At 37.5% G+C, this 27,818-nt stretch overlaps 3 protein-coding genes across 4 annotated transcripts in view; 1 reads left to right on the forward strand and 2 right to left on the reverse strand.

Moving 5' to 3' along the window:
- Trappc13 (trafficking protein particle complex 13) overlaps positions 1-6,696 on the reverse strand; it is a 45,507-nt gene extending 38,811 nt beyond the window's left edge. The window contains exon 1 of the mRNA XM_005366630.2: positions 6,300-6,696. Coding sequence (XP_005366687.1) covers positions 6,300-6,345 — 46 coding nt within the window. The 5' untranslated portion in view covers positions 6,346-6,696. The remainder of the gene's footprint in view (positions 1-6,299) is intronic.
- LOC113458241 (shieldin complex subunit 3-like) lies at positions 920-6,589 on the reverse strand. The gene is made up of 2 exons (XM_026788992.1): positions 6,300-6,589; positions 920-2,103 (listed from the first exon to the last, which is right to left on the reverse strand). Exon 2 carries the CDS (start codon positions 1,997-1,999, stop codon positions 1,232-1,234), a length of 768 nt encoding a protein of 255 aa, XP_026644793.1. The 5' UTR covers positions 2,000-2,103; positions 6,300-6,589; the 3' UTR covers positions 920-1,231.
- Positions 6,697-6,976: 280 nt separating the features above from the next.
- Trim23 (tripartite motif containing 23) overlaps positions 6,977-27,818 on the forward strand; it is a 30,206-nt gene continuing 9,364 nt past the window's right edge. The window contains exons 1-7 of one of the 2 annotated variants that reach the window (XM_005366580.2): positions 6,977-7,107; positions 11,749-11,911; positions 16,129-16,250; positions 18,831-19,109; positions 19,648-19,830; positions 21,844-22,059; positions 25,608-25,742. In XM_005366580.2, the coding sequence (XP_005366637.1) occupies positions 7,027-7,107; positions 11,749-11,911; positions 16,129-16,250; positions 18,831-19,109; positions 19,648-19,830; positions 21,844-22,059; positions 25,608-25,742 (1,179 nt within the window). In that variant the 5' untranslated portion in view covers positions 6,977-7,026. Of the gene's footprint in view, positions 7,108-11,748; positions 11,912-16,128; positions 16,281-18,830; positions 19,110-19,647; positions 19,831-21,843; positions 22,060-25,607; positions 25,743-27,818 lie in introns of both variants that reach the window. The other variant, XM_026788973.1, reaches the window with a different exon arrangement.

The following is a 27,818-nucleotide window of genomic DNA, read 5'->3' on the forward strand; positions in this document are numbered from 1 at the left end:
AGAGAGAGAGAGAGAGAGAGAGAGAGAGAGAGAGAGAGCGCCCATCTCCATAAAAGCAAAGAAAACAAAACAACCATCTGGCCAAGCAAAATGAATATGCAATTGCACTTGGCCCATTTCACTTGGCCCATTTCACTAGTTCATGACTTTGGTCTTTATGATACCAGCTAACGGCAGATCACCTAGCCCCAGGGATCCACATACAGCACTAAGGTCAATTCCTAGAAGACCAGATGGGGAGAGTGGTGGGCAAAGCACACCAAACTTGATGACCTCAGCTCAAGTCTCAGGACCTATATGGTAAAAGGAAAAACCCAATCAATCCCTGCAAGCTGTCCTCTGATGTCAAAATACGCACTGTGGCGTGTGCACTCACATGCAAACGAGCAATAAATAAATGTAACTTAAAAATAAAATAAAAGCCTTCTAGATTATAACAGTGCGTCTAAGTTCTCAGGCCTTGACAACCTCTTAAGACTCATCTAGGTAGAGAGGAAATACTTTTCTCCTTTGGATCACTATGCTATTTGAAGTGAAAAAAAATCTATCTCTCAGTTTTTAACTTTCATTGTTTTTCAGAGAAGTAGAAAGCAATTCATCCAGAGTAAGTCAGAAAAATTCAGATCTTCGGCATATGAAAACAAAGAAGCTCTTTTTAGCTCTTGGATTTAAAAACTGTTAATAGCCTCATTGTAACTTACATTTTTAGTTCTGTTATAAATGCTTCAAAATAACAAAATTATCCAACTTTTAACCCTTAATTAATAAACCTTGTAATAAATTCTGAAAAATACAAAATCAGACATACCGTGTGAAGACTTAATCTTACACATACCCTGCATTATACTTAGGTGAGTTAAAAAAAAAAAGCAAGAGACTTTAAGGATTCATTAAAATTCAATCCATTCATTTAAAATCAACCAGTGGTGATAAAGATTAGAACACTTTCAATTTTAGTACAGACAATAATTTATCACAGTTCACTTAAAAGAACACGAATTAACAGAATCTAGAATGTTTCTGACTTGACTGACAAGCCTTGGAATCATGTGACATTCATTTATATATTGAACACAAACTGTATACATATCAGACTGCTATTTCTTCACATTATAAAGGAGCATCAAATTTTCAAAGTCACTAAAATTGCAGTGACAGTAAAATTAATTCATTTTATAATTTCAGTCCATATTCATTTCATTCAGAATATTTTTCTGATAACCAGAATTCATTACATACTAAAAATAACACCATATTTACGAACAAATAAATTAATCTTTCCAATAAGAGATAATCTTTCTTTAAGAAGACCTCCTACATATTCACAGTACATAATATCACAGAACACCCATATCTGGCCTAACTGTCTCTGGATGGTGGCATTACACGAGGGAAGTTCATTGTGCCGGATGAGGCGAGTGAGTTTTGTCCAAATGTCTTCCAGAGTCTGCTTGTTACAAACACTGTATTCTAATGTCCATCTTGCTCTATGAAGGGAGTGCAAATGTAATGTCTTTAAACTATCTCGCAATTTCTTAGACAAAGGAAAACTCTTTTCTGGACAGTGTTTGCTGGCAAGTGAAACACTCCAGGATCTCTTCTGGTGCTGCTTCCTGTTTCCTGAAATGCCACCTGGAGTTCCAGAATTAGTCTGCTCATGCAGCGCGTGTGACTGGAGCAGGGGCTGCGTTTCCACACTAGGATGGAACTCCAGAAGATCTACTGTGCAATCATAGCTCTGAGATTTAACACTAGGTTCTGAAATGGCTAAGTACTGTTTTACACTCTCAGCAGCCTCTCTAGAAATGACTGGTGGTAGTCTTTTAGGCTTGAGCGGCAGTTTGGACCCATCTTGTGAAAACCAAGGAATAAATCTTGATAGCGGGTGGGTTGGAAAGTCTTGAATTGCCTTTTCTGCAATTTTTGCCAGTTGTGTGGGATCTTTTTCATATGGCCGATAATGTAGTATCACTTCCGTGGTCATTCTGCAGTAATCCATTAACTCTTAACGAAGAGGAAATTCCTTAGCCGAATTCTTCAGAGCTAGAATGTAATTTATTATTTATAAGACTGTCTTTCGGGTCAAATCAGAAGAAACAGGACCTAAAGTGGAAGTATTGCAAAGAATAAGATTTGGCAGGGACAGGCAGCATATAGATAAGCAGGGAGGAGAAACCAAAATCCATTCCCCGCATGGTGTTTGTTAACAAAGTGCTATGGCAAATGTGAATATAATCACAATACTTGAAAACCCTTCTCACACGAAGATTATATCTAGCCTGAAAATACTGATAGTTAATATGTTTAAGTAAGTAGATATAAAGGATTTTGAAATACTGTCATTAAAATGTTGATAATCATTGTCCCCAAACCATAAGAGGAACAAAAACTTGGTGATTCTTAACACATAATGTAATATTTAAAGTTGTGTGTATGTGCGTGCGGGGGGTTCTGAAGAGATGACTCAGTGGTTAAGAACACTAGCTGCTCTTCCAGAGGACTCAGGTTCAGTTCCCAGCACGCACATGATGGCGCATGACCATCTATAACTTCAGCTCGAGTATTTGACACTCTCCTCTGGCCTCCGTGGGCACTGAAAAGACATGGTGCACAGACACAGATACATGTACAGACAAACATGTAGGAAAATATCCATATAAAGCCTTCTAAAAAACATTGTTTTTAAAAAGAAAACTGTGACTTCAAAATTAAGAAAACTGAAATTACTACTTTTTTTAAAAATTTGTTTTGTTTTAGTTTGTTTGAGAAAGGGTTTCAAGAAATTCTGGCTATCCTGAAACTTACCACCTAGACCAAGATCCACTTGCTTCTGCTCCCCTCTGCTGGGATTAAAAACATGTAACATCCTGCCCAGTTCAAAATTAGTAGCTTAAAAAAATGTATATAGGATAAAACTGATATGATTATACTCTAAAATTTTATGAATCCTACCAACACAGAGGTAGAATATTTACTCTCTTTCTCTATAATAAACATCGAAAACATGAAAATGGATTAACTTTGCAGGTCAATCCAGATAAAAAATGGAGGTATGACAAAGTCTTCTTGGTATAAAGGTGGTATCTAAGTAGCATTTAGATGAGGTTTATGGCTCCTGAAGCCAATGTATGGCTTCCTCACTGATGCCAAGGAAGAACACAAAACAGAAGTTCTCATGATGTCCCAAATTAAAGCAGCGACAGGAAGTTAAGAGAATGGGGCCGGCCAGGATCTATCTGATCTACAAGTTGGGCTTCGTAAGGGGTCCAAAGCTGAGTATAATAGAGGCTCTTCTACACACACACACACACACACACACACACACACACACACACACACACACACACTCTTCTACTCTCAAAACATGAGAGAAGTAACTGATGCAGGCTCTTACACAGCCAGGGTAACTATGCCCCACATTCTTTTTTTTTTTTTCGAGACAGGGTTTCTCTGTAGCGTTGGTGCCTGTCCCGGAACTAGCTCTTGTAGACCAGGCTGGCCTCGAACTCCCAGAGATCAGCCTGCCTCTGCCTCCCAAGTGCTGGGATTAAAGGCGTGCGCCACCACAGCCCAGCCCCACATTCTTTAAGTAACTGATAATCATCACTTCTTGGCTTTTTTTGGCCACTATTAAGGATGAAGAATTAATGAGTTTATCTTTTTCTTCTTCCTTCTTTATATCTTTCATGGTAAGGTAGGGTATTGAGAATTCTTTTATTGTTGTTTGAACTTATTCAGTGATACACACAAGAGACAGCAAATTTTGACAGCTCTTTTTAGGTGAATTGCATTGCATTTTCATTCCAAGAATAACAAAGGGACTGGGGATGTAGTCACCTAGTAGAGTGCTTGCCTAACATGCACAAGGAAATGTAGGTCACCCAGTAGAGTGCTTGACTAACATGCACAAGGCCTGTGTTTCAATCCCAGCACCCCATAAAATGGAGTATATTGTACACATCTGGAATCTAGCATATGGGAGGTGGAGGCAGGAGGACCAGGAATGTAAGGTCATCCTCATTGACATTGTGAGTTGGAGGTCAACCTGTTACAGCTGTGACTCTGTCTCAAAAGAGACAAGTGATGGCGAGAGAGAAGAGAGAAGGCTGAAGACACAAGGAGTAAAAAGGTATTATCCTAACATTTAACACATAAGAGAACAAAGTTAAATGGCAGTTTAAATGGTATGCTTGAACAGTCAAATATCAGTAAAACTAAACCCCGTGAAATTCTTTATTATCTAGCACAATGCAGACAAAACAATATCAATGAGGTTTAGTATAAAGTTGATGTCCTGTTTGTCTGATTAAGTATTGTTTACTGGGCATTTTGTGTTTCTAAAAACAAAGAATTATAACAAATAAAACTCCCTATCTGTAGCACGAATAATAAAAACCCAGACATACATATTGGGATTCAAACCGAAAACCAGAAAAGCAATGCAGTCAAGTTACTAGAAGTCATGACCTCTACCAAGGCTGGGTGAGCGCAGACCAAGCCTCTCTCCTCCCCTTTTCTTACCTCTACCAAGGCTGGGTGAGCGCAGACCAAGCCTCTCTCCTCCCCTTTTCTTACCTCTACCAAGGCTGGGTGAGCGCAGACCAAGCCTCTCTCCTCCCTTTTCTATTCCCTCTAGTGTTGGCATTAAAGGGGTGTGACTCCCTAGTACTGGGATTAAAGATGTGAGGCACTACCACCTGGAGATTGTTTGTGCACTGATCTTGTGTAGCCCAGGCTGGCTTTTAACTCACAGAGATCTATTTGCCTCTGTCTCCCAAATCCTAGGATTAAAGGTGTGCTACCACTGCCTAACCTCTAGTGGCTTAGCTTTGCCCTTCGGGTAGTCAGGCAAGCCTTATTTATTAAAACATAACCTATCACTGGAGTTTTTAGTAGTGTCAAAAATGTGTGAAATCATACTTAACAACTAATATGACCGTTAATAGTGTCTGTTGCCAGGCAGTAGTGGCACACGCCTTTAATCCCAGCACTCTGTCAGTTCAAGGCCAGCCTGGTCTAAAGCAAAGCTAGTCCCAGGACAGGCACCAAAGCTACAGAGAAATCTTGTCTTGAAAAACAAACAAACAAATAAACAAAAAAAAACCCAAACAAACAAACAAACAAACAAAAAATTGTGTCAGAGTTGGGTGAAATCACACTTAGCATCTAATATAACTGTTTTAAATTCATATAGAAGTCATCAGGCAACAGAGTATTTTAGAAATATGAAGCAGGCCTTTTTGAATTATTGCCTCGATCTCTAGATATGTTTTTTTGGGAAAGTTGCTAGACCTTAAAAGATAAGTAATATCTAGTTGACACACTAGATATAAGATTGAGATGGTGAATATACAGTAAGATCCTTTTATATACATTTAATCTATTTTAATCTAGATCATGTGGAAACCTACATGTCTCTTTGCTCTATTACCCAATGTTGCAAACTTTCTCAGTTCCACATTCAGAGGCAGTCCTGTTCATTGCAGCTATCGCCACATGATTGTGAGCTTCTAAAATGTAAGATGTGCAAATCACAGAGAAAGGGGGAGGACATGCAGTATACCAAAAGGGATGCCTTAAGGAAGGCAAGTGTAATTCAGTCTAGTTCAAATATCTTGTAAGGCACAGTTAACCTCATAACCATATATTCCAAAAGCAAGAAAGTGCAGTTGTGGTAGCAGAAAACAGAAAATAAGGTTGATAATATTTAAATAAAAGGTTTTCGATAACCAAATTTAAGGAATTCTGCCTTGCCAGCTTTTTTCTGTTCAAATTAAATCATTAAAATTACTCAAAACTGCCGTGTACAGAAAACTAAAGTTCATAAGAGAGTCTGGATAAATTTCCCACAAATATGATACTACAGTGTGATGTAATTTGTAGTATATTCCAACAAATCTCAGAGGTATTAGATATAAATCCTTGGCATTATCACGCGATATTACCTACAGATAGGCGAAAGCCCGGTAACTTTGTCCTGTCACGTGAACGGATCAAAGAGTAATAAAAAATTGCTTTAAACGCCAGCTGAAATTTACTCTGGTTCACAGAGCTCTCCCCAGCAGGGTCGAGGCATGAGCTTTTGGGGATAAAATCTGGTGTCTGCGGTAGCACAGACCACAGTGGAATTTAGGATTGCATTTCAATCTAGAAGGCGTCCCTCAATACCTAGCAAGAGACGAGCCCTTTCATGTTTAATGATAAGGCTTACATAGGAAATCTTTCAAATACTGAAGAGAGGGGAAGGGGGGGGGGAGAGAAAAAAAAAAGTAAAGAGACTCAAGCTCGTAACAGTTTACCTTTTAGAGCCAGCAGGTGCTCCTGTTTCGGAGGATTCACTTCCATCTTGACAGGCACCTCTGATCAGTGGCTCACCCTTGGATCGGAAGGAAACTGGAAAGCACAAGTCCCGGAAGGCCCGGCGTCAAAAGCACGCCCAACTTCTTTCTGCTCGTAATAACTTAAATTTTCTTTGCATTAAATCCGTTTCGGCCCCAGTGAAAATCTCTTTACGAAGACCATTCCTACGCTCAGAATTACACAGGCTGACTTCAAAGAGCCACTTTTAGCTGACAATATACGGGCTTCCAAATCCGCGGGGTGGGGGGGGTGGGGGAATACTCGAGTGGCATGCTGGGATTTGTAGTCTATTTTATTCAAATTTGGCAGAGTCGGGGGCGGGGATTAGCTGATTCCTTCAGTCTGACTCGTTTCAGTTCTGGGAGAAAAAAAATCATTACAGGAGCGGCACTTTCACCCTAAAATTTTATCCATGCCCTATCCGTTCTTTTTATTTTCTCTCTTCCCTCCATTTTTCGCAGGCACCTTCATGAAAAACAAAGCGTCCACGCTCAAGCCGTACAGCCAATGACTGGAGGGAAGAGGACAGGCCGGAGGAGGCGGAGCTGCGCCACGCCTGTATTGCGCACGCGTGCTGGCGGCTCGCGCTGAGGCTTCTGGGTAGGTCGCTCAACCCCGCCTCTCAGTTAAAGGCTCTGTTGCTGCTGTGGCGCCGCTCCTACCAGGATGGCTGCCCTAGCTGTAAACAAACCCGGAGCCGGAGTAGACAGTGGGCGGCAGGGCAGCCGGGGGACGGCGGTAGTGAAGGTGAGGGAACTCGCGTGCTCCGTTCTCCACCTGCGGCCTCCCTTCGCTTCGCCCTGGAGACCTGGTGGCGACTGTCCGGCCCAGGCTTGGCCGGGTGGGATGCGCGGCCTCTGGAACCCGACCCCGGTGGGCGTTACAAGCCCTCCCTGCCCCGCCGCGGCCCTTACCCCGCTGGCCTGAAGTTGCATGGTCTTCTAGCTCAGGTGTCCACGTCGTCCGTGGAGCTGTCTGTGAAAAACACCGCGTGGGCCTGTGGAAGTTGACCTGGCTTGGTCTTTCCCCTGCTCTTGTTTTCTAGTGAAACCTCCGCAGGCTCGAGTTGGCGGAGATAAATTAATCAGCCTTTACAGTAGACAAGTTTCTATGGTCGGTGTTTCAGCTTGCTATTATCGACCCGAAAGGTAGACGTTAATTCGCATTTTACACGGAAGGAACCCTAGGCTTAGGTTAATACAGCAAGTGGTGAGGGCCCAGCGTTTGCTAGTTGTCTGTAAAAGTCTGCTTTTCAACATTGCTTTGTTGCTATAATCATTCACGTACTTTGTGTTGTTTTTTGAGAGAGAGTTTCTCAGTAACTGTGCAGCCAGCCCTGAAACTCATTCTGTAGACCAGTCTGGCCTCTTGAACTCACAGAGATCCGCCTGCCTCAACCTCCCGAGTGCTAGGATTAAAGGCGTGCCCACCCCCGCTGGGTTATACTTACATTTTTGAGACGCCCTTTGCCTTTGAATAGAACAGTGTGAAAACCTGCGAAAAGTCTCCAACCACAGCATAGTTGGGGTTTGACGGTAGCTTGGAAGATTCTGCCATATACTTACAAAAATGCCTTTACTAAAGTACTTTTTACTTTAGAAGGACGTAGTATTTAGTACTTTTTTTCTTTAGAAGAAGGACGTGAAGCTCGTTTTCCCATCTGCTGTAACGTAGATCTGAAAAGAGTGAGTAGCTCAGGGAGTAACTTTGAATATGATCTGTAACCTTTCTGAGTGTGCTGACATCAGCGCAGTTTTTAAATTCCCTGAAGTGTTTTTAATGTACACTTGAATTGATAACAGTGAACCAAGTCCAGTTCCACATTCTTTTAACTAGTTAAATGGTAGCTATCTTTTTTTAAAGACAGGTCTTTTTTTTTTGAGAAATTTATGCTAATAATTTATTAGTGATCTTTTTTATTGGTTGTTGATTCAGTTAACTTTGTATATTGAATTGAAATATCAAATATCAAATACATATCAAATTACTATGATGGATATAAAGATCTGAAATGTAGAGGAGTCCTCATTATTAGACATATTTTATTGTTGAGATATAATCATTTGAACTATGCTTTTGCCAAATGGAGAATACCAGAATATTTTGTGCATTTAAAGTTTTTTCCATGATTGCAATAAATATCGTGCCATCTATTCTCCTGAGCACGTTCTTTTCACCCTAGTCATACAGTGTTCTGTGTATATACGTAAGGACTTTAATGGTCTGCAGTTATAGCATGAATACACTATAATTTATCTTTCAATTTAGCATTTATATGTATGCTTGTTTCTTTTCATTTCTTTAATGATATAAATGGTGATTTAAGGGATAACACCTTGATCTTGTCACATGTGGGCTGGGGATTTGCCTGACATGCAGAAGTCTGAGATCCCTGGCAGTAGAGACAACAATCTCACCAAGGGTGAAGGTAGTTCAGAGCAGATTCCTTAAACTGCTGAATTGCTTCCATGGGTGCTGTGGTTACTCAGTAACTTTTTCCCTATCAGTTAGTGAAATTGTTTTCCTGCATTTCCTCCAACTGCTTGCATTTCATTAATACAAAACATTAACAACTTTTTTGAAAAAGTTTCTTGGTGTAGTTTTTCTTTGCACTTTAATGAGCTAGGTTGAACTCTTAATATTTAGTTCTTTATTTAGCTTAATATAATTTATTTCCTTTTTTCTGAAACTATATTTGTTTCTTTTGAACTATACCAGTATTCAAGGCAAATAAGAATTACCAGTTTAATTACAGTAAAAGATAATTTGCATCTCAATTTTTAAAAAGATTTATTTATTTGTGTGTAATAAATACATAGTATAAGGGTGTTTTGTCTGCTTGTACATCTGCGCACCAGAAGAGAGCATCGGATCCTAAGGGACTATGGTTATAGGTGGTTGAGAGCTACCATTAGATGCTGGGAATTGAACTTAGGACCTCTAAAAGAGCAGCCAGTGCTCTTAACCACTAAGCCATCTCTCCAATCCTGCATCTCAATTTTTCAGTCTAAATGTATTGGAGAATCAAGTTTAAAATTGTAATGTGTCTAATGAGATTTCTACTTTTAACTTTTCTATTTTTAATTTGTCTTATGTGTGCTTGGTGGTAGACTGAATTACTTTAAAATTTTTTTATTACGTTAGATTTTATTTATCTAAGCACATAGGTGCTTGCTATTTGGTGCGTACTGTTCTGTGCTCTTGTTCTAAGAGGGAAAGACTGGTTAGTCAGTGAAAGTATTGAAGTCTTTGAGTCAGACAGGTGGGTAGATATTCAGAGTCCGAGGATAATGTAGTTGTTTCAATTAGAAGCCGGGCGATGGTGGCGCACGCCTTTAATCCCAGCACTTGGGAGGCAGAGACAGGCGGATCTCTGTGAGTTCGAGACCAGCCTGGTCTACAAGAGCTAGTTCCAGGACAGGCTCCAAAGCTACAGAGAAACCCTGTCTCGAAAAAAAAAAAAAAAAAAAAAAAAAAACCTCAATTGGAGGATAGGGTATTTGGGAATTTTTGGGTTAATGAAAAGAAAAACTTTAAAAAGATAACCAGAAGGCAAATGTTTAGTTGTTTCCTCAGCATTTATTAGAATAAAGCAAGAGTCAAGAAACACTGACCTGTCTGGGGACACTCTTGGACCTTAGGGCTCTGCAGGGTATGGCAGGGAAGTAAGAGTACAGGACAGACTAGTGTCCTGATTGGTAGACAATGGAATAATTAATTCATTGTGAATATTTTAAAAAAGTAATTAAAATGAAAACAGCACAATAGTTAGTGTAAAAGCACTGAAAATATTGTGATAATTACAGTTTATGATTGTTTATAAAACCCTAACCCAAGGACCTGAGAGTCAGAGTGAGCCAAGTCTCACAGGTTTTTTTTTAGACTGCTTTTGGTAAGTTGTATACCTGTAGTTATAACTAGATAGACAAATATTTTCCCAGTAAGAGCTACTTATTAATAAAGAATTAATAAAGAAATTGAAATTTAATTTTCAGCTAATTTGGGTTTTGCATTATTTTGTGAAGTCTAGAAGATACTTAACTATTTATTGGAGACTTTCCTGCAAGTTCTTTATAGTTTAGAAAATTGTCACCCCAATACATGGTTTAGATGTTTTTTGTTGTTGTTGTTTATTTATTTTTTTTTAAATCATTGGTGTATTAGTTGAACATAGTGGTACATCCTGTAATCCTAGCATTTGGGAGGCAGAGGCAGGAGGATCATTGTATTTTTAAGGCCATCTTGGACTGAGTTCCATCCAGGGCTGTTCAGTGAAATGTCATCTTTCTTTGAAATAAAACAGGGTTTAGAGAGATGACTAATCATTGAGGACACTGACTGCTCTTTTGGAGGATCCAGAATTAATTCTTAGCACCAACATGATGGATCACAACCATCTGTAACTGGTTCCAAAGAATCGGATACTCTCTTCTAACTTCTGTGGGAACTGCTCCAATATGGTGCACGGACAGACATGCAGGCAAAACATCCTATGTACTGATTTTTGTGTGTGTGTGCTTTGACAAATAAAGCTTGCCTAAAGAACAGAGTGCAGAGCTAAGCCACTAGAGGCTAGGCATTGGTGACACACACCTTCAATCCCAGGACTCAGGAGACAGAGGCAGACTGTGAGTTCAAGTCCACCCTGGGCTATTCGAAATTCATCTAGTCTATATGAGAAACAGAGCTCTCACCAAGGTAGTCTCAGCACATGGGATTCCATGCCTTCAATCTCAGCACTAGGGAGGTGGAGACAGGAGTGATATGGTTGGTCAGAGATCTTTAACCTCCTAATATCTGACTCCAGGTTTTACTTATTAAGATAGGTTAGAATTCCTGCTACATCCATGCACGAACATACATCTCAAAACATTTTTTTTTAAAAGGAAAGAAAAGCAAAATGAAATGATTGTTGATTGGGGATGTCAATAGAACTACAAATTGTTACTATTCAGTTTTCAGAAGATTAGATTATGTTAATTATGTTAATTTGCAACATAAGAGTGTTTCAAAGAGGTTTCACTTTGGCAAGTTTTCTCTAATGGAAATGAATAAAAATGTGAACTAAGGTTTTATAACTTAGTTTATTCCATGGAGGAATAAAGTAACAAAGTTGATTAAGTATACTAGGACAGTTCTTTTAAAATCAAAAATAGGGACTGGCAAGATGTCTCAGAGGTTAAGAGCACTGGCTGACTCCAGAGGTCAGGAGTTCAATTCCCAGGAACCACATGGTGGCTCTTACCCATCTAAAATGTGATCTGGTGCCCTCTTCTGGTGTGCAGGCACACATGCAGGGAGAATGCTGTTAATGTAATAACTACAATCTAAAGTATTACAATATTGTTTCAATACTGTTTATAGACACATTTCTGTTTCCAATACTAGGTTCTGGAGTGTGGGGTTTGTGAAGATGTCTTCTCTTTGCAAGGAGATAAAGTCCCTCGCCTCCTTCTTTGTGGCCATACAGTCTGTCATGACTGTCTTACTCGGTTGCCTCTACATGGAAGAGCAATCCGTTGCCCGTTTGATCGACAAGTAACAGACCTCGGTAGGAAAATCATTTGTATGAATTTAAAGTAGAAATTTATTCATGTAACACAAGCTACACAGGAAACAGTTTCTTTACACTTGGCTATTTAGATTAGTTCCAGCAGCTTTCAGAATTTGAGTTTCTATAAGGTCAGTGGGATTCTAACTGTTATCTAGACCACTCTTAATTACCAATGGAAATCTGAGGTGGTTATATTTATATTCAGTACATAGTGCTAAGAGCTTTAAGAAGTATCAGAAATATATGCTACCCTTAGTCAAAGAAATGAGAATACTGTATTCATCACAGATTAAATCCTTTGCCTAAAGCCATGAATTCATTAACTGTTTTATTTAAAAATGAATGAGCTGGTAGTCAAAATATATATATTAAGTCACTTGAGTCTCAACATACTTTCTTTTTTTTAAATTTTGTTTTGAGACAGGGTTTCTCTCTGTGTAGCCCTGGCTATCCTGGAACTTGTTTTGTAGACCAGACTGGCCTTTAATTTAGAGATTTGCCTGCTTTTAGCTTCCCAGTCCTGCGATTAAAGGTGTGTGCCATGATGCCAGCGAGGTCCTTGTAAACTTCTAAAACTACTTCAGAATCAGTGTTCACAGATTTTAAAACTTAAAATTTTTACATCTTTGTATGTGCATGCACTCTGTGTGTGTGTGTGTTTGTGTTTCCAAATCACGTGATCAGGCTTGGCAGCAAGTGCCTTTATCCAAGGATCTATCTCACTGGCTGAGATCTAGAAGGTAAAACATTAGCATGTGAAAAATTATTTTACAGTTTAATATAAATTCATAATTTACTCTGTAAGATAAAAGAATTTTCTCCAAAATAGTTTGTTAGGCTGATTTTTTTTCCTGGTCTTTAGCATTGCTGAAGACCAGGACTGGTGGAAGGAGTGAACTGACTTCTGCAGGTTATCTCTGACCTCCACACTTGTGCTGTGGCACCCTTCTATAATGTGTGTACACACATCCACACAAAATATCATGCATGTAATAAAAGATGAATATAGTCATGATATATGTTAAAATTTAAATAATTTATTCACCTATAAAAGGAAGCATGGGTGCCTCTATTTTTAGGCTTTAAATGCTAAGAAACATGGCTTTAACATGCCTTTTAAGGTTTTGGCTGTCTGTCATATAAATAAGTATTATTACTACTCATCAATAAACTAGTGTAAGACACTAGTAACATCAAGATAGATAACATTAACCTACTATAAACTTTAAGATAACAGTGGTGGAAGAGAAGTCTCTGTTTTAAGGTTCATTTAGTTGACTTTTTATTTTGTAAGACAAAGTATCATTATCATTTCTTCATACAGCTAGATGTGTAGAAATGGTAACATTTTACAAATGTAGGGCTAGAACCTTTTTCTACTGTTTAGAAGAGCCCTCTACTTTCTCTGTAATACCACAGTGTGGGGATTGTTACTCTGGTGTTAAAAACAGAAGTTTATGACAGGGAGCAATTAGTCACATCTGAGGTTGAAATCAACTCCTTTCATACCAACATTAGCAATGCCAACTCTGTCTTGAATAAAGATTGTAATGACTATAACTTGGGTACATTTAACTGTGATTCGTCTGTATGATTACTAGCTTCCAGATTTTTAAAGGTCTCTTTATATTTGTACCATAGAAATAATATATATGTGTGTATATATATATACATACACACACACTATACATACAAGTATATACTATATATGGTACTATATATATACATTATATATTGCAAAATTTTGAGAAAAATATTAATGATCATTTGTAATTCTTCCTTCTAGAAGAAAACTGCTTTTATTGTTGTTTACCAGTTCCTAATCTGAGTTCTTCTTTGGTCCAATAAGTTGTTACATCTGATGAGCAATACTAATGGCTTTCCTCTTTCTGTCCCTGTGGTAAATTCTACTTCCCTACCCTCTAACAATTAGGAATGACTGGGGTTTCCACTTAACTCTCGAAATGTGAGCAGGATTAAAGTGTCAGCTGTCAACTTCAGGTGAAAGTTTTTAAGAGGAGATTGATGATGATTTGAAGTAAATCTTTTCTGCAACATTGAGTTGCTTCATTCTCAGTACATCTCAGCACATATAAACCTGAAGAATTTGCAACAAAAATCTGTGTTGTTTTAAATAAACCAGCAAGAGTATAAAATTTTCTTATAGTTATGAAATTGTTAGGTACTCCTGAGAGTTTTGTGTTCCTTACATAATGACTAAATTTTAGGGAAATTTTTCAGGCAGTATTTTTAAATGGTTGATTTGAATACTTAAATGCTCATATAAATGAAGTAGATTGACCTTAGTTTGTAAAATACATGGGACAAATGGAAACAAGGAATAAGCCTCGAAGAGGGACAGGAAAGCTGAGGAAGGCATGCTTTTGTGATCTTTGTACTGGCAACTGAGAAAAGAGGAGGATAAAGATAGCCTAGTTTTAAGAAACCAGAAAATGTTTTTGGGTTTGTTTCTAAAGAAAAAGATGACAAACAGGAGAAGAGCCTGGTACACCATGTCACTATTATCTTCTTACATTTTTATTTTATTAACAAACACTTACTAGATGGCAGTAATAGCAGACAGCATTTGTCTGTGGAAACTCCCCAGATCCTAACTGCTGAATGAGGTGACTGTTACTTGTAGGCTCTAAAGAAGTGGGTGTTTGCACGTGTGTGCATGAATATGCAGTGTTCTTATGGGCTCCGCTTGGGGGAAAGGAGCTGTCTGTCCTCATGTAACCCTTTCTGGAGGCTAGTCTCAGAGGGCTCATTCTCTTGCTTTGTTGTGAGCCTCTATGAGGGGTCCTTTTTAATTTAAAATTATTTTTATTTTATGTATATGTCTATTTTATTTGCATCTGTGTATCATTTGATGCCTGCGGAAGCCTAAACAGGTTAGGTTCCTCAGAACTGGAGTTACAGACGGTTGTGTACCACTGTGTGGGTATTCGAAATCATATCTGGATCCTGTGTAAAAAGCAGTCAATGCTTTTATCCATTGAGCAATCTCACCAGCCCCCACTATGAGGAATTTATGTAATCATTGGCTGTCATAGGTTTAAAAGAAAGGCCAGGAGTCTTTAGCTCTTCTAGTTGCAGTTTACTTAGACATGAATTTTTATGTCCATTGTATATTTTATACAGTAATTTATAAATGTGAATTGTAGCTATTTTTGTGGTCATGAAATTAATTTATTGTAAACAGCTTATTCCTGTCCTCCGACGTGTATGTGTGTGTGTGTGTGTGTGTGTGTGTGTGTGTGTGTGTGTGTTTGTTGAGCCCAGGGCCGTATATATGCTAAGTACATTCTCTGCCATTGAGCTAAACTCCTTTCCCCTATAATATCTTTAAAAAGAAATAGAGTAAAACACAGCAGTATATTGCACACTATTATAAAAGTTTGTCAAGTTTTTTTAAAAAAATCTACGCATGTTTTTGTGTATTGTATTCATACTTGTGTGTTTATATGTGTGAGTGTTTGTGCATATGTATCTGCCTATATGTGGATAACCAAGGTTGATGTCGAGAATCTTTGGGAATTGTCCAGTATTGCTAGTCTTGCTACTGTTTGATCCAGAGATTCCCTGTCTTTACCTTTCGATGCTAGAATTATAAGTGAGCCACCATCCCCACCTGCATTCTGTGCATTTGCAGCAGCACAACTCCCCGTACTCCTGACAGCAGGCACTGCAGTCAGTGAGCTAGCTCCCCAGTCCCTACTGTGTGAAACATTATTTTTCCTGCTGTAGATGTTAGCTTGGATCATGATATAAAATGCATTTCTTATTGTATGTAGCTATAAAAATATTTGAAAATGATGAAATACTTATTGTTTATATAATAAAAGTGAACCAAAAAAGATTTGTAATGTATGTATCTACTTGTGCTGAGGGATCTTTGGTAATATTAACAAGCACTTGGCAACTTTTCGGCAGAACTAATAACTGAACTGTGTGGTAGAAATACTCTTACTGCGCATGGTGGTGCACACCTTTAGCTCCAAACTTCCAGAGGCAGAGGCAGTCAGATCTTTGTGAGTTCAAGGACAGCCTGGTCTATAGAACGAGTTCCAGAATGACCAGATCTACATAGTGAAACCCTGTCTTGGGGAAAAAATAAAAATACAAAACCAAGAAATTACTCTTAAAGTATGAGGTAAATTTATTAAAATTCCAATTTGTTACATTTACTTTTGTTTTCATGTTTTTCCTAGGAGATTCAGGTGTTTGGGGACTGAAAAAAAACTTTGCTTTACTGGAACTTTTAGAGCGTTTGCAGAATGGGCATATTGGTCAGTATGGATCTGCTGAGGAAGCCTTTGGGATATCTGGAGAGGTACTGATGGGACTAGTTGAAATATTTATTGTAAGATGAATTTTTTATCCTAAAATATTTTCCAATATTAGCACAATATTACCTTGTTTGCTTTATCTTTGAGTTTTTAGAAACACAGCTTGTTACTACATTACAGTTCCAAAGTCAGTACTGTCCTCAAAACTAAAACAAACTGAAATTTGTTGAAGTTCTGTGTCTAATCTTCTTTATGAGTAAATTCTTTCCTTATCATAATTCAGTTATTTCTAAGGAAAGCTTTAAGATAGAAGATTTTCAGAGAATGAGAGAAATGTTTAATTTATATTAGGATAGAAAATGCAAAGCAAAACCTCAATAGCAAAATACAAGAAAAGATAGACCAACTTTATGAGAGGCCTTTCAGTTTAGATGCGAACCAATTTAAATGTAACAGTGGAATCTGAGGTGCTTGCTAATATTAAATATTTTCAAAACAATATGTTTTATGCACATTTTCCTGACAGGCAGATGCCTGGTAAATATTTCCAAAACAATCCATTAACAATGTGAAAACACATTATTAGCATTTCAAGAGTTGTCTGCATAGCTTACTTAACAAATGATAGATTTCTGTATAGAAGGATATTTGCATTAAATAACTCTGAGTGGTGTTAGTTATGGACTTCAAAAACTGCATATTTGGTTCAAGAGGAAAAAACCCAATAGATTGATTGCAGCTTCCCTTTGACTTTCTTTCTATTAAAATGAATTAGAAAAATAATTTTCTAATTGAAGTGCTCTCATTTATAAAACTATTACAGTTTTTTCATATGTTATATCTTTTACCTTTATTTTAAAAACATGAGAATATAGCCGGGCGATGGTGGCGCACACCTTTAATCCCAGCACTCGGGAGGCAGAAGCAGGCGGATCTCTGTGAGTTCGAGACCAGTCTGGTCTACAGAGCTAGTTCCAGGACAGGCTCCAAAGCCACAGAGAAACCCTGTCTCGAAAAACCAAAAAAAAAAAAAAAAAAAAAAAAAAAAAAAAAAAAAAAAAAAAAAAAATAAATAAATAAAAATAAAAAATAAAAAAAATAAAAACATGAGAATATTATATACTGTTGACCTTATAAATCATTTGTAAGGCCTAGAAAATAGAAGGCATGAATATATTATGATACAAATACATATTTTCAGTATTGCAAAATAAATAGTTTCAATCTTTGGGTCATTTTTAAATTTAATTTGACAGTAAATGGTATCATTTGTCTACTACCTAGTTTTTATTTCTGGAAAAATACACTAAATGTCTCCTTTGCTAATTACAGCCTTTTAATATCATACAGAAGTTTTCAAAGCCTTTTTCATTATCTGAAAGGTTATTTTTATACACTTCCAGTGCATTTTTATAAAGATTTGGTATGGTTCTATGCAGAATACTTGCTTACCATGGATGAATTCCTGTATTTGAGCCCCAGGACCACAAACAGACATAAGAAATGCTTTTTGATACTTGAAAAACTGGAAGTAATATTTAGCAGCTGATAATACTTCTAAATATGTGGTTTTCAGTCTTTATTATAATCTATTCCCCTGCAGAGCTGTTGGAAAGTACTTGTGTATATTTGGAAAAAAATAACACGCACACACACATACAATTCAGCTCACAAAAATTTTTTGAGATCAGAATTTTCCATTTTGAGCCAAGGGTGTCTTTTGTTTTTGAAGTTTCCACAGTTAATTCCATACCTTAGTATGAGATTATTTATACAGCATAGTGATGATTTTCTCTTTATACCTTCTTATAACAGGTAACTAAAGCAGTGGGAATTTAAGTCTTTCTAAGAAATTAGTAATGTTTTCGTGGTTCTATTTCTTTTTAAAATTGGATGGAAGAGATCTTTGCACTAACTGAGTCTATGAGATGTTTTTGTATGTAGCTCTATGGCATAGCATCTGCCTGGCATTTATAAGGTTCTGGTTCAATTCTTGGCACTGGGGGGAAAGATACTATTTATGAGAATAAATTTTTTTTGCCCCAGAATCATAACCCATGTTGATAATTAGTCTCAGAGATAGCTTCTTACTTTTCTGAAGAAAAAAAAAAAGTATTTTTTAGATAGGTAGGTAACACATGGCCTTTATACCACGTATGCCATTGATTTATGTACTGGGTGTAGCAACTAAACCAATATTGAGTTTAAGCATAGTTTAGTTAATGGACAAGCTGAACTTTGTTTGGTCAAGGAAATCCTTGTGACCAACTAAGTTGTACTTAGCTGACTAGTTCTTAAGCTGCAGCTGGTTGTTTTCTGTTTCTTTTTTCTGTTCTGTAGTGTGTTTGGTTGTATCACAGATTAAAGTTTCCAGAACTTCTTCTGGCTCTAGAAACCACTTATTTTGAGCCACTGTTTTGCTTTGCTTACTTTGGTTTTCTTTTGTTTAATTCCTTAGTTCTTTGTTTCTATTTGGAATGATTGACTTAAGAAATTTCTTTTTTTGATCATCATATATGAGCCTGGTAAAGTTAAATAGAAAAGATTGTGGGATTTTTTATTTCAAAATTTGTCATGTTTTATGAGTGGTTTCAGTTTTAAGGTATTAATTTTTTGTTTATCAGAGCATCATACGGTGTGATGAAGATGAAGCTCACGTTGCATCTGTATATTGCACTGTGTGTGCAACTCACTTGTGCTCAGAGTGTTCTCAAGTTACTCATTCTACAAAGACATTAGCAAAGCATAGGCGAGTGCCTCTAGCTGATAAACCTCATGAGAAAACCATGTGCTCTCAGCACCAGGTGCATGCCATTGAGTTTGTTTGCTTGGAAGAAGGTTGTCAAACTAGCCCACTCATGTGCTGTGTCTGCAAAGAGTATGGAAAGCACCAAGGTCACAAGGTATGAACTTAATTCAGTTGGATGACTAACTATTTTACCAGCCTACCATTTGCTTTTGTTGACCTGTGTATTTATATGTATTCAGAACTGATGAAAGTAAAGAGATTAATGAGTTGGTCTCTAGCATGGAAAAATAATTGAGGATTTTAGTTTCCGAATATTATAATTTCAGAGTGACTTCATGATTATTTCAAACATGAGACAAAAAGTCTCATTTGTGTGCATGCTCTTATAATACTGTACTTCTTTGATAATATTTATTTATATCTATTGATAACTCATAATTTTGGGTGATCTCTTGGTTTCTTGTAAAACAGTACATGTACTTTCAACTTCTGATTTATTTCTTCATAGTATAGCTTTCTTAAGAAGGAGTGAAAATAAATTAGCATTTTTTTTGTCTTCTAATGTTGTACATTACAAAAACCTCTTGTGGCTGATGTTCATTTATATTAAAAGAGACTTAAGTAGTTTTTGTAAATCAGTAGACATCACTCACCACTATGAATTCTTCCCTGTAATTGTATTGTATTTTTAGCATTCAGTACTGGAACCAGAAGCTAACCAGATCCGAGCCTCAATTTTAGATATGGCTCACTGCATACGGACCTTCACTGAAGAAATCTCAGATTATTCCAGGAAACTAGTTGGAATTGTTCAGCACATTGAAGGAGGAGAACAAATAGTGGAAGATGGAATTGGAATGGCTCACACAGAACATGTATGTATTCTTTTCTAACCTTTTTGTCTTTTTAACCTCTTCATTCTCTTTTTTGCACCTTCTAATAATTATTGCACAATTACAGTGTGCTAGCACTGTACTGGATGGTGAACATAAAGTTTTGAAAATGTTTTGGCTTCGTGGAATTTATTTTCTGTCCTATAAAAGAGTTTCAGATTTGATAATTATTTTTTGTTGTGGGAAGGAAGTACAGTATACTTGGTAGTACATAAGATGTATAACACTTCATATAGTTCGTGGAAGGCTTCCTATAAGTGATGTTTAAACTGAGATTTGAAGGAATTCAGTCAGAAAGAAGAGTGGGTCAGGTGTAAGTTATCCCACAAAGGGAAGAATGCACATAAGTGATTATAAGTAAGGGCTGGAGGATTAATTTAGGTTCTTAAAGAAATTCACTTTGTTTGGAGCTCTGTGTTGGGTTGGAGAAGAAGAAAAATTGAAGGATTAAAGACTAATTCATTCCATAATCTAATAGTTGTGCTGAGGAATTTAGAACTTCAGGTTAAGAGCAATATGAGCCATTAAACTATTGACATAGGAATGAAATAATTACATTTACATTAAGAATGTTACTTGTTGATTGCCTTGACAGGTCACTAGTCTAGGGTTAGTAACCCGACTGGCAGTTCAGTTATTCCAGGATCACGGAGAGGCACTATCTGTAAGATAAATGGGCTAGGAGAGAAGAAGAAGGCCATGCTACATTTGTCAGAGCCTCCGTTTATTAGAGATGGGGTATAGCTTTATATATGGTAAGGAGTTGGGGGATGGGCACAGGGGTCTGAGCTCTTGCCACTTGGTTCCTGTTGGTCACGTAGCCAGGAGGTTACCTTCGGTCAGGTCATTGTAGGCCAAGAAGTCACAAGTTGACACACCTAGTTCCCTAGATAGTTTGGAATGTGGGGTGGTTCCGCTAACAGATAGCTCTCCATCAGCCAATTTGGGTGTGGGGTAGGCTCTGTCAACAGAACGATTCCTAACACAATTATGGGTGTGGGGTTCTCTGTAGACTCCCCAGGGTGATGGTTCCTGCAATGATTTTAGGAGGAAATTGGCTCCTAACAGTTACTGTTAAGTATAGAAGTGGGTTGGAAGAACAGTAGCAGTGAAAGCAGGAAGATCTATTAAGACACTGTTGGAATCATCTAGTTTAGACATGTTTGTGTCCTGTAATACTGGAGTAACAATAAAAAGAGCATGAATTTGAGATTCTAAAGAATAGTTAACTTGGCAATTAGTTGTCAATAGTGATTGGTGGGTAGTTTGGTCAGGAAGTTAAGAGAAGTTAGAAGACTGTTTACCATAATCAGATGGGAAATTATATTGTGTGGATCAGTTTGCTGGATGTGGTGGCAGTAAAGCCTGACTAAATTCCGTAACTATATTGAAGTCAGCAGAATTTGCCAAGTCTAGTTATGGAATATGAAAGAGACATCCATCTCTCTCCTTTTCCCCTCTCCCTCTCTCTTCCTTCCTCCTTTCTTTGCTTTCTTCATTTTTTTTTTAATTCTTAAAACAAACCCCGGAACCCCCCCCCCGAAAAATTAATTAATTAACAAGGAAAAAAAGGTCCGCCTGCAAGAGGCCCCCCAAGCCAAAAATTGGCAACAAAACCTAATAAAAAAAAGTGGGAACCAACAAGGGGGTTCCAAGAAATGAAACCAAGAACCCCGGAAAGAGCAGTCAGTGCTCTTAACCACTGAGCCATCTCTCCAGACCCTTTTCTTCACATTTTTTTAAAACTTCAATCACCTGATGAAGTTTCTATTTACTGAAATTAGGTTTGGAGATGGGTAAACTGGAGATTAGGTTCCAATTTGTTTCAGGTATAATTTATTAACAGTTAAACTTCAAAGTTCATACATAGTTACAGGAAAAGGTGTAATGGACAGATTAAAATCTCTAAGGGCGAAGATGATATTTAAATTTTGGTACTTTACATATAAAATATTTAAGGTTTTAATTGTTTAAATTTTACTTTTGTCTTTATAGGTCCCAGGTACTGCAGAGAATGCCCGATCATGTGTCCGAGCTTATTTTTCTGATTTACATGAAACTCTTTGTCGTCAAGAAGAAATGGCTCTAAGTGTTGTTGATGCCCATGTGAGAGAAAAGCTCATTTGGCTCAGGCAGCAACAAGAGGATATGACTATTCTCTTGTCTCAGGTTTCAACAGCCTGTCTCCATTGCGAAAAGACTTTACAGCAGGTAGGTAATTCAGATGTAGCTAGGCTATACTTCTAATGTTAAGTATACAGTTAATCAGAGATACGCTTTACTCTTTCATTTCTTTAGTGACTGGGTTTGACTGCATGTGTTAACATTACTCTTAGGACATGGTCTCTAACTTCAAATTGTTTCACTTAACTAACCATATTAGTGTCTTCCTATTCATATGCTGTTCCTGTCATGAAAACCTTCGATTCTAGATCCCTGTAATGTCATTTTTTTCCAACCATGCCAAGCCCATTTGCCTTGCCTTTCTTTATCATACATATTCTGTCTTTTGATGTATTCTTTTCTTTCAGTGGAGATCTTCCTTCTTTAAGGTGTAACTCAGATATTACTCTTGGAAGCTTTAATCCATCACTCAGTTTGCAGATGATTTCCTTTTTTTAAAATAAGTGGGATTCAAGGTTGTTTGAGCAAAAATGTCACAAGTGGGAGGTATAGGGGTAATTATTGCCCTAGGAGTTTTTGAAAAGCTATGTAATAATTATGCTGATTTCAAACGATAGTTTGCAACTTTTACCAGTGTTGAGATTTTTCTCTTACATGTCTCATTATACTTAGAGTGTGACCAGCCTACGAGCTCATTATTAGTTTTGTTTGCTGTTGAGCTCTTGTCATATTGACTTGTAAAAATCGATGCATGTCTTAGCTTGTTCTTTGTTGCTATGTAAAATGCCGACAGAAACCATCTTGGGGAGGAAGGATTTATTTGTCTTACAGGTAACAGTCCATCAATAAGGGAAACCAAGGTAGGAAGGTGCAGACAGGAATTGAAGCAGACACTGTGGAGGAATGCTTCTTAATGGGTTGCTCTTCTTGGCTTGTTCAGCTACCTTTCTTATATAGCCCAGACCTACCTGCCCAGTGGTGGCACCACCCACTGTGGACTGGGCCCTCCAATGTGAGGTAGCAATCAAGAAAATGCCCCATAGACATGCCCATGGGCCAAGCCAATGGAAGCAATTCTTCAGTTGAGGTCTCCCTTTTCTATTTATATCAAGTTCATGACCAAAATTTCTATGATAATGTACATGCCATTTATAGTGTCTTTTAATTCTTGTCTTACTCTTCTAAAATCTACTATTGATACTGGAGCTAGAACTGTGTAAGTATCTGTATTGTCTCCTAGCTTCATCTTTGGCACTTAATAGAGAGCAAGAGAGGGAATCTGGAAGGTAGGTTACTCTTGGCTTGGTGTTCCTGTGACTATCAGCCCTCTTAGAAGTATATGGAATTTTTGAAAAATTTGTGGGGTCTTTCTTACAGGTTTCTTACATTTCCATGGGCACTGCACACATGCGATACATAGACAAATATGCAGGCAAAACACTTATGCACATATGCACATATAATTTTCTTTTTCATTTTCCCCCACTTCAGTATTTGTTATTTAATTCTTTGTCATGTTGATGCTAAGTTCTAGATGTGAAGTTATTAACAGATGTATACAAATAAAAATTGAAAATTCAAAAAAGTTTATATAGCTGGGTGTGTTGATACATTCCTTTGTCTTAGCACTAGGGAAGCATAGTCAGGTTGATTTCTGTGAGTTAAGTCTGGCCTAGTCTACAAACAAAGTGAATTCTAGACCAGCTAGAGCTATACAGTGAGACTCTGCCTTAAAAGTAATAACAGAAGAGTTTATGTATGTATGTTGCATGTGTGCACATACACCTGTATTGTGAAAGTATGTATGTGTATGTCCAGATTTACATACACATGAAGGCAAAGGATGCTCTCAAGTGTTCTGAGGAGTGTGGTATACCTCCTGTTACATATGGTCTTCCTGAACCTTAGGGATCCTCCTCTCTATGACTCCTGGAAATTATTTACAACAGCCATACTTTCAGTTTTGAATGAGTGAAATGTCTATCAAGACAAATTAAAGAATAAATAGTAAGTGATAGATGATAGATAAGCGATGGATGATAGATTTATATAAAAAGATAGGTGAGAGAGAGAGAAAGGAAGGGAGAGACGGAGGGAGGGAGAGGGAGAGAAAGGAAAACATCAAATTGGGTGCTCAAAGCATCCAGTAGAAACTGGCTGGGCAAACGTCTCTAAGGCAACCAGCTAGAGTCTCTGGCAGAGCAGATTGTCCCCTCAGATGACATTTTCAGAAAAAAATAACAGTAGAAACATCAGCATAGTCAAACTGGGAATTTATCATATTTAGCAGAAACTGACTAGGGAAGTCCCATTAAGACAGCCAGCTGGAGTTCTTGATGGACTTCCAGGCAGAGCAGGACCTTGGGTGAGGCTTCCAAATAAAAGAACAAATAGCGGGGCTGGAGAGATGGCTCAGAGGTTAAGAGCACTGACTGCTCTTCCAGAGGTCCTGAGTTCTATTCCCAGCAACCACATGGTGGCTCACAACCATCTGTAATGAGGTCTGGTGCCCTCTTCTGGCCTGCAGTCATACACACAGACAGAATATTGCATACATATTAAATAAATAAATATTTAAAAAAAAGAACAAATAGCCACAGGTAGAGATAACATTATCAAAACAAGTGCTCACAATATCCAACAGAAATCATCTGGAGAAGTTGAGGGAGCCAGCTGGAGTTCCCAGTTGAGCTTTCCATGGACAAACTTTCTGTGGCAGGACTTCATACTTCTCTTTCTGACTGTAGGCACTTTTATGTCGTGGGATAAACAAACAATAGTAACATGTTTGGAATGATTTATCTTGTAGCTGTTTCTAAGGACATGATGTGTGCTGCCTAGTTTTATGTCAAGTTGACACAGCCTAGAGTGATTTTGGAAGAGGGAATGGCAATTGACGAAATGTCCCTATTTGGTTGACCGCTGGGCAACCTTGTAGTGATTGGTGGTCCTGGGTGCTAAAGAAAACAGATGGAACAAGTCATGGAGAGCAAGCCAGTAAATCAGGACTCCTCTATGGCCTCTTCATCCGTTCTTGCGTCCAGGCTCCTGCCCTATTTGAGTTGCTGCCCTGACTTCCCTTGGGAACGAACTGTGATATGAAACTGTAAGCTGAAATGAACTCTCCCTAAGTTTCTTTTGATTATGTTGTTTTACCTTAGCAATAGAAACCTAAGAGATGATGTTTTTACTCTTGATCTCATTTGCTGTCCTCTTTCTTGTCATGGAGTTAAGGTGCCATCCCATAACCAGACAAGGAGTTTTGAGGACACTTAACATAAGCAGACTTGGCTTTGAAGTTCCTGAGCCAGCTTCTCAGTGAGCTCAAACAACACAAGTTTACGAATGTAGTTTACCTTACCCCTCTTCAGCACTGCAAGCAAGTACCACTGTACCTGGCTTTTTACATAGGTGCTGGGTGGGGATTGAATTCAAAGTTCTCATGCTTGTGAGGCAAGCCCTTCATCAACTGAACTGTGGCTCCTTAGCTTCAAAAATTTACTTTTTTTTTTTTTTGGTTTTTTTGAAAATTTACTTTTTATACTGTAATGTTAAATGGTCTTTACTGAAAGTTGATGAAGTCTCCATTTTTAAAAATGGAAAAACTTTATGGAAAATACCATCTTGTTTTCTAGGATGATTGCAGAGTTGTCTTGGCAAAACAAGAAATTACAAGATTGTTAGAAACACTGCAGAAACAGCAGCAGCAGTTTACAGAAGTTGCAGATCACATTCAGTTGGATGCCAGTATCCCAGTCACTTTTACAAAGGTGATGTACTGCACTTGTTTTTACCTATGCTTACTACAGATTGTAAGTAAGTAGCATGAAATGTAAATCAACTTAAAGAGAACACTAGGAAATTCATGAGTTGTAAAATTTCAATGAAAACTTTAATCAGTGGGAAATAGAAACAAGTGAGATTTAATCTCTGTTATTTTCTAGTTTAAATGGAACTGTACCCAAAACATTTAGTAATTTTACATTTTTAATACTTATTATCAGTTATCCAGCTAATATTCAGATTTCTCAGTTTTTTCCAAAGTAACAATAATTTTTTTTTTGAGGCAGTATCACATAGCAGGTGGCCTTGAATTTTTTGTGTAGCTGAGGTTAGTCTGAACCTCCTTTCTTTACTCCCCAGTTGCTGGTATTATGGGTATGCACCATCATGCTTGACTTCCAGGCAAATTTTTAATTGTTTTTGTTTTGAGAGAGAGAGAGAGAGAGAGAGAGAGAGAGACTCCAAAGAAGACCCATATGTGGTTGAAGTATTTGTTTGTTTTTATAATGGGTTGTGTTTGAACACTATCTTGTTGGCTATTTTTAGCAACAGTTAAAATTATTTTTTTATATAATTATTCAAAATGTTTACATAGTTGAAAGTCAAATCTGCAGTGTACAATTCATTCAGTAAAGACTTCTACCCCTGTCCCCTAACTCATTTCACTCTGTTCACTATACAAAACCATTTAGAGTTTTTCTTAGTTTTACTCCTCAAAATTGTAGAAAAATTTTTATGTACTTTCACCACTTTTAAAAGTGGAATGCCTTTCTTTTCTTCAAGTGTGCACCCTAAAATCACCCCATAACAAGATATATGACTGTTTTTACCTTTTTAGATAACAGTTCTAACTACCATGATCTAATTATGTCCAAAATATATAAGACTTATTATCTTACCTGTTTATGTTTGGTTTGACAGTCTGTGCATGTACATGTGTACCAGTATGTGCAGAAGTCAGAGGAAGATGTTGGGTGCCTTGCTTTATGTTTCTTTGCTTTGTTCTTTTTAGACAGGGTCTCTTCTGAACCTGGAGCTAGTCTGGAGGACAGGATGTCACAGTGATCCATTTCTGTCTTCCACACTATAATCATTTTAATTAGGTGCTGAATGCAGTTACTAGTATTTTATAATGTTCTAGTTTATATCTTCTTTGTGTGGTAAGGAAAGAACAGTGATGGACACTAAGAATGTCTCAACTTAATTTATTTTTTATTTGCAGTACTAGAGATCAAAATACACCTTACCCATGCTAATAAAACTCTCCCACCAGTTCCTACCGCAGTTCTCTTCTTGATTTTCTACTGATTTGAGTGCTAGAGCTTCTCAGCTAGTATCTGGGGTTCTCAGAACTTGATTTTTACCCTTATGTAATTTTATTTTTGAGATGTAGTATTGAACTACATTTCATATTTTGGAGCCCACATATATATTAAGTTGATGCTTATGGAACAATTGAACTTAAGTAGAATGAAAAGGAATATCTCATAAGTTTCTAAATATATTAACATTTGAAAAGAAAATAATATTCTAAAAACGGTATTAAAAGCCAGTAAAATTTTGAATCATGAAAGTCAAGAAAAATAGTATTCTGTGGACTGGAGAGATGGCTCAGCAGTTAACATTGGGTTGTTCTTAAGAGGATCTAGGTTCAGTTCCCATCTCCCACATGGTAGCTCACACCTGTATATATTTCCAGTTCCAGGGAACTGACACCCTCACACAGACATACATGCAGGCAAAACACTAATGAACATAAAATAAAATAAGTTACATATTAAAAAAAAGAAAGTTAAAATAGTACTCTAAAAAAGGAAGGAAAACAATAGTTTCTTGTTTTTGCTTGTTTTCAAGACAGGATCTCTCTGTGCAGCCCTCACTGGCCTGGAACTTGCTCTGTCTATCAGACTGGCCTCAAACTTACAGATCCACTTGTCTCTGCCTTCTGAGTACTGGGATTAAAGGCGCACACCACCACTGCCCGGCTGCAAAACAATAATTTCTAATAACAAATAGTACTTAACTGTCAGGAAGTATTGTACAAAGGTTTTTTTTTTTTTTTT

This window comes from Microtus ochrogaster, unplaced genomic scaffold (assembly GCF_000317375.1).
Source record: "Microtus ochrogaster isolate Prairie Vole_2 unplaced genomic scaffold, MicOch1.0 UNK11, whole genome shotgun sequence".
NCBI classification, from domain to species: domain Eukaryota; kingdom Metazoa; phylum Chordata; class Mammalia; order Rodentia; family Cricetidae; genus Microtus; species Microtus ochrogaster.

What these genes read in the sequence shown, in the direction of transcription:
- LOC113458241 (XM_026788992.1), bottom strand. Translation starts at nt 1,999, where the DNA reads ATGGATTACTGCAGAATGACCACGGAAGTGATACTACATTATCGGCCA.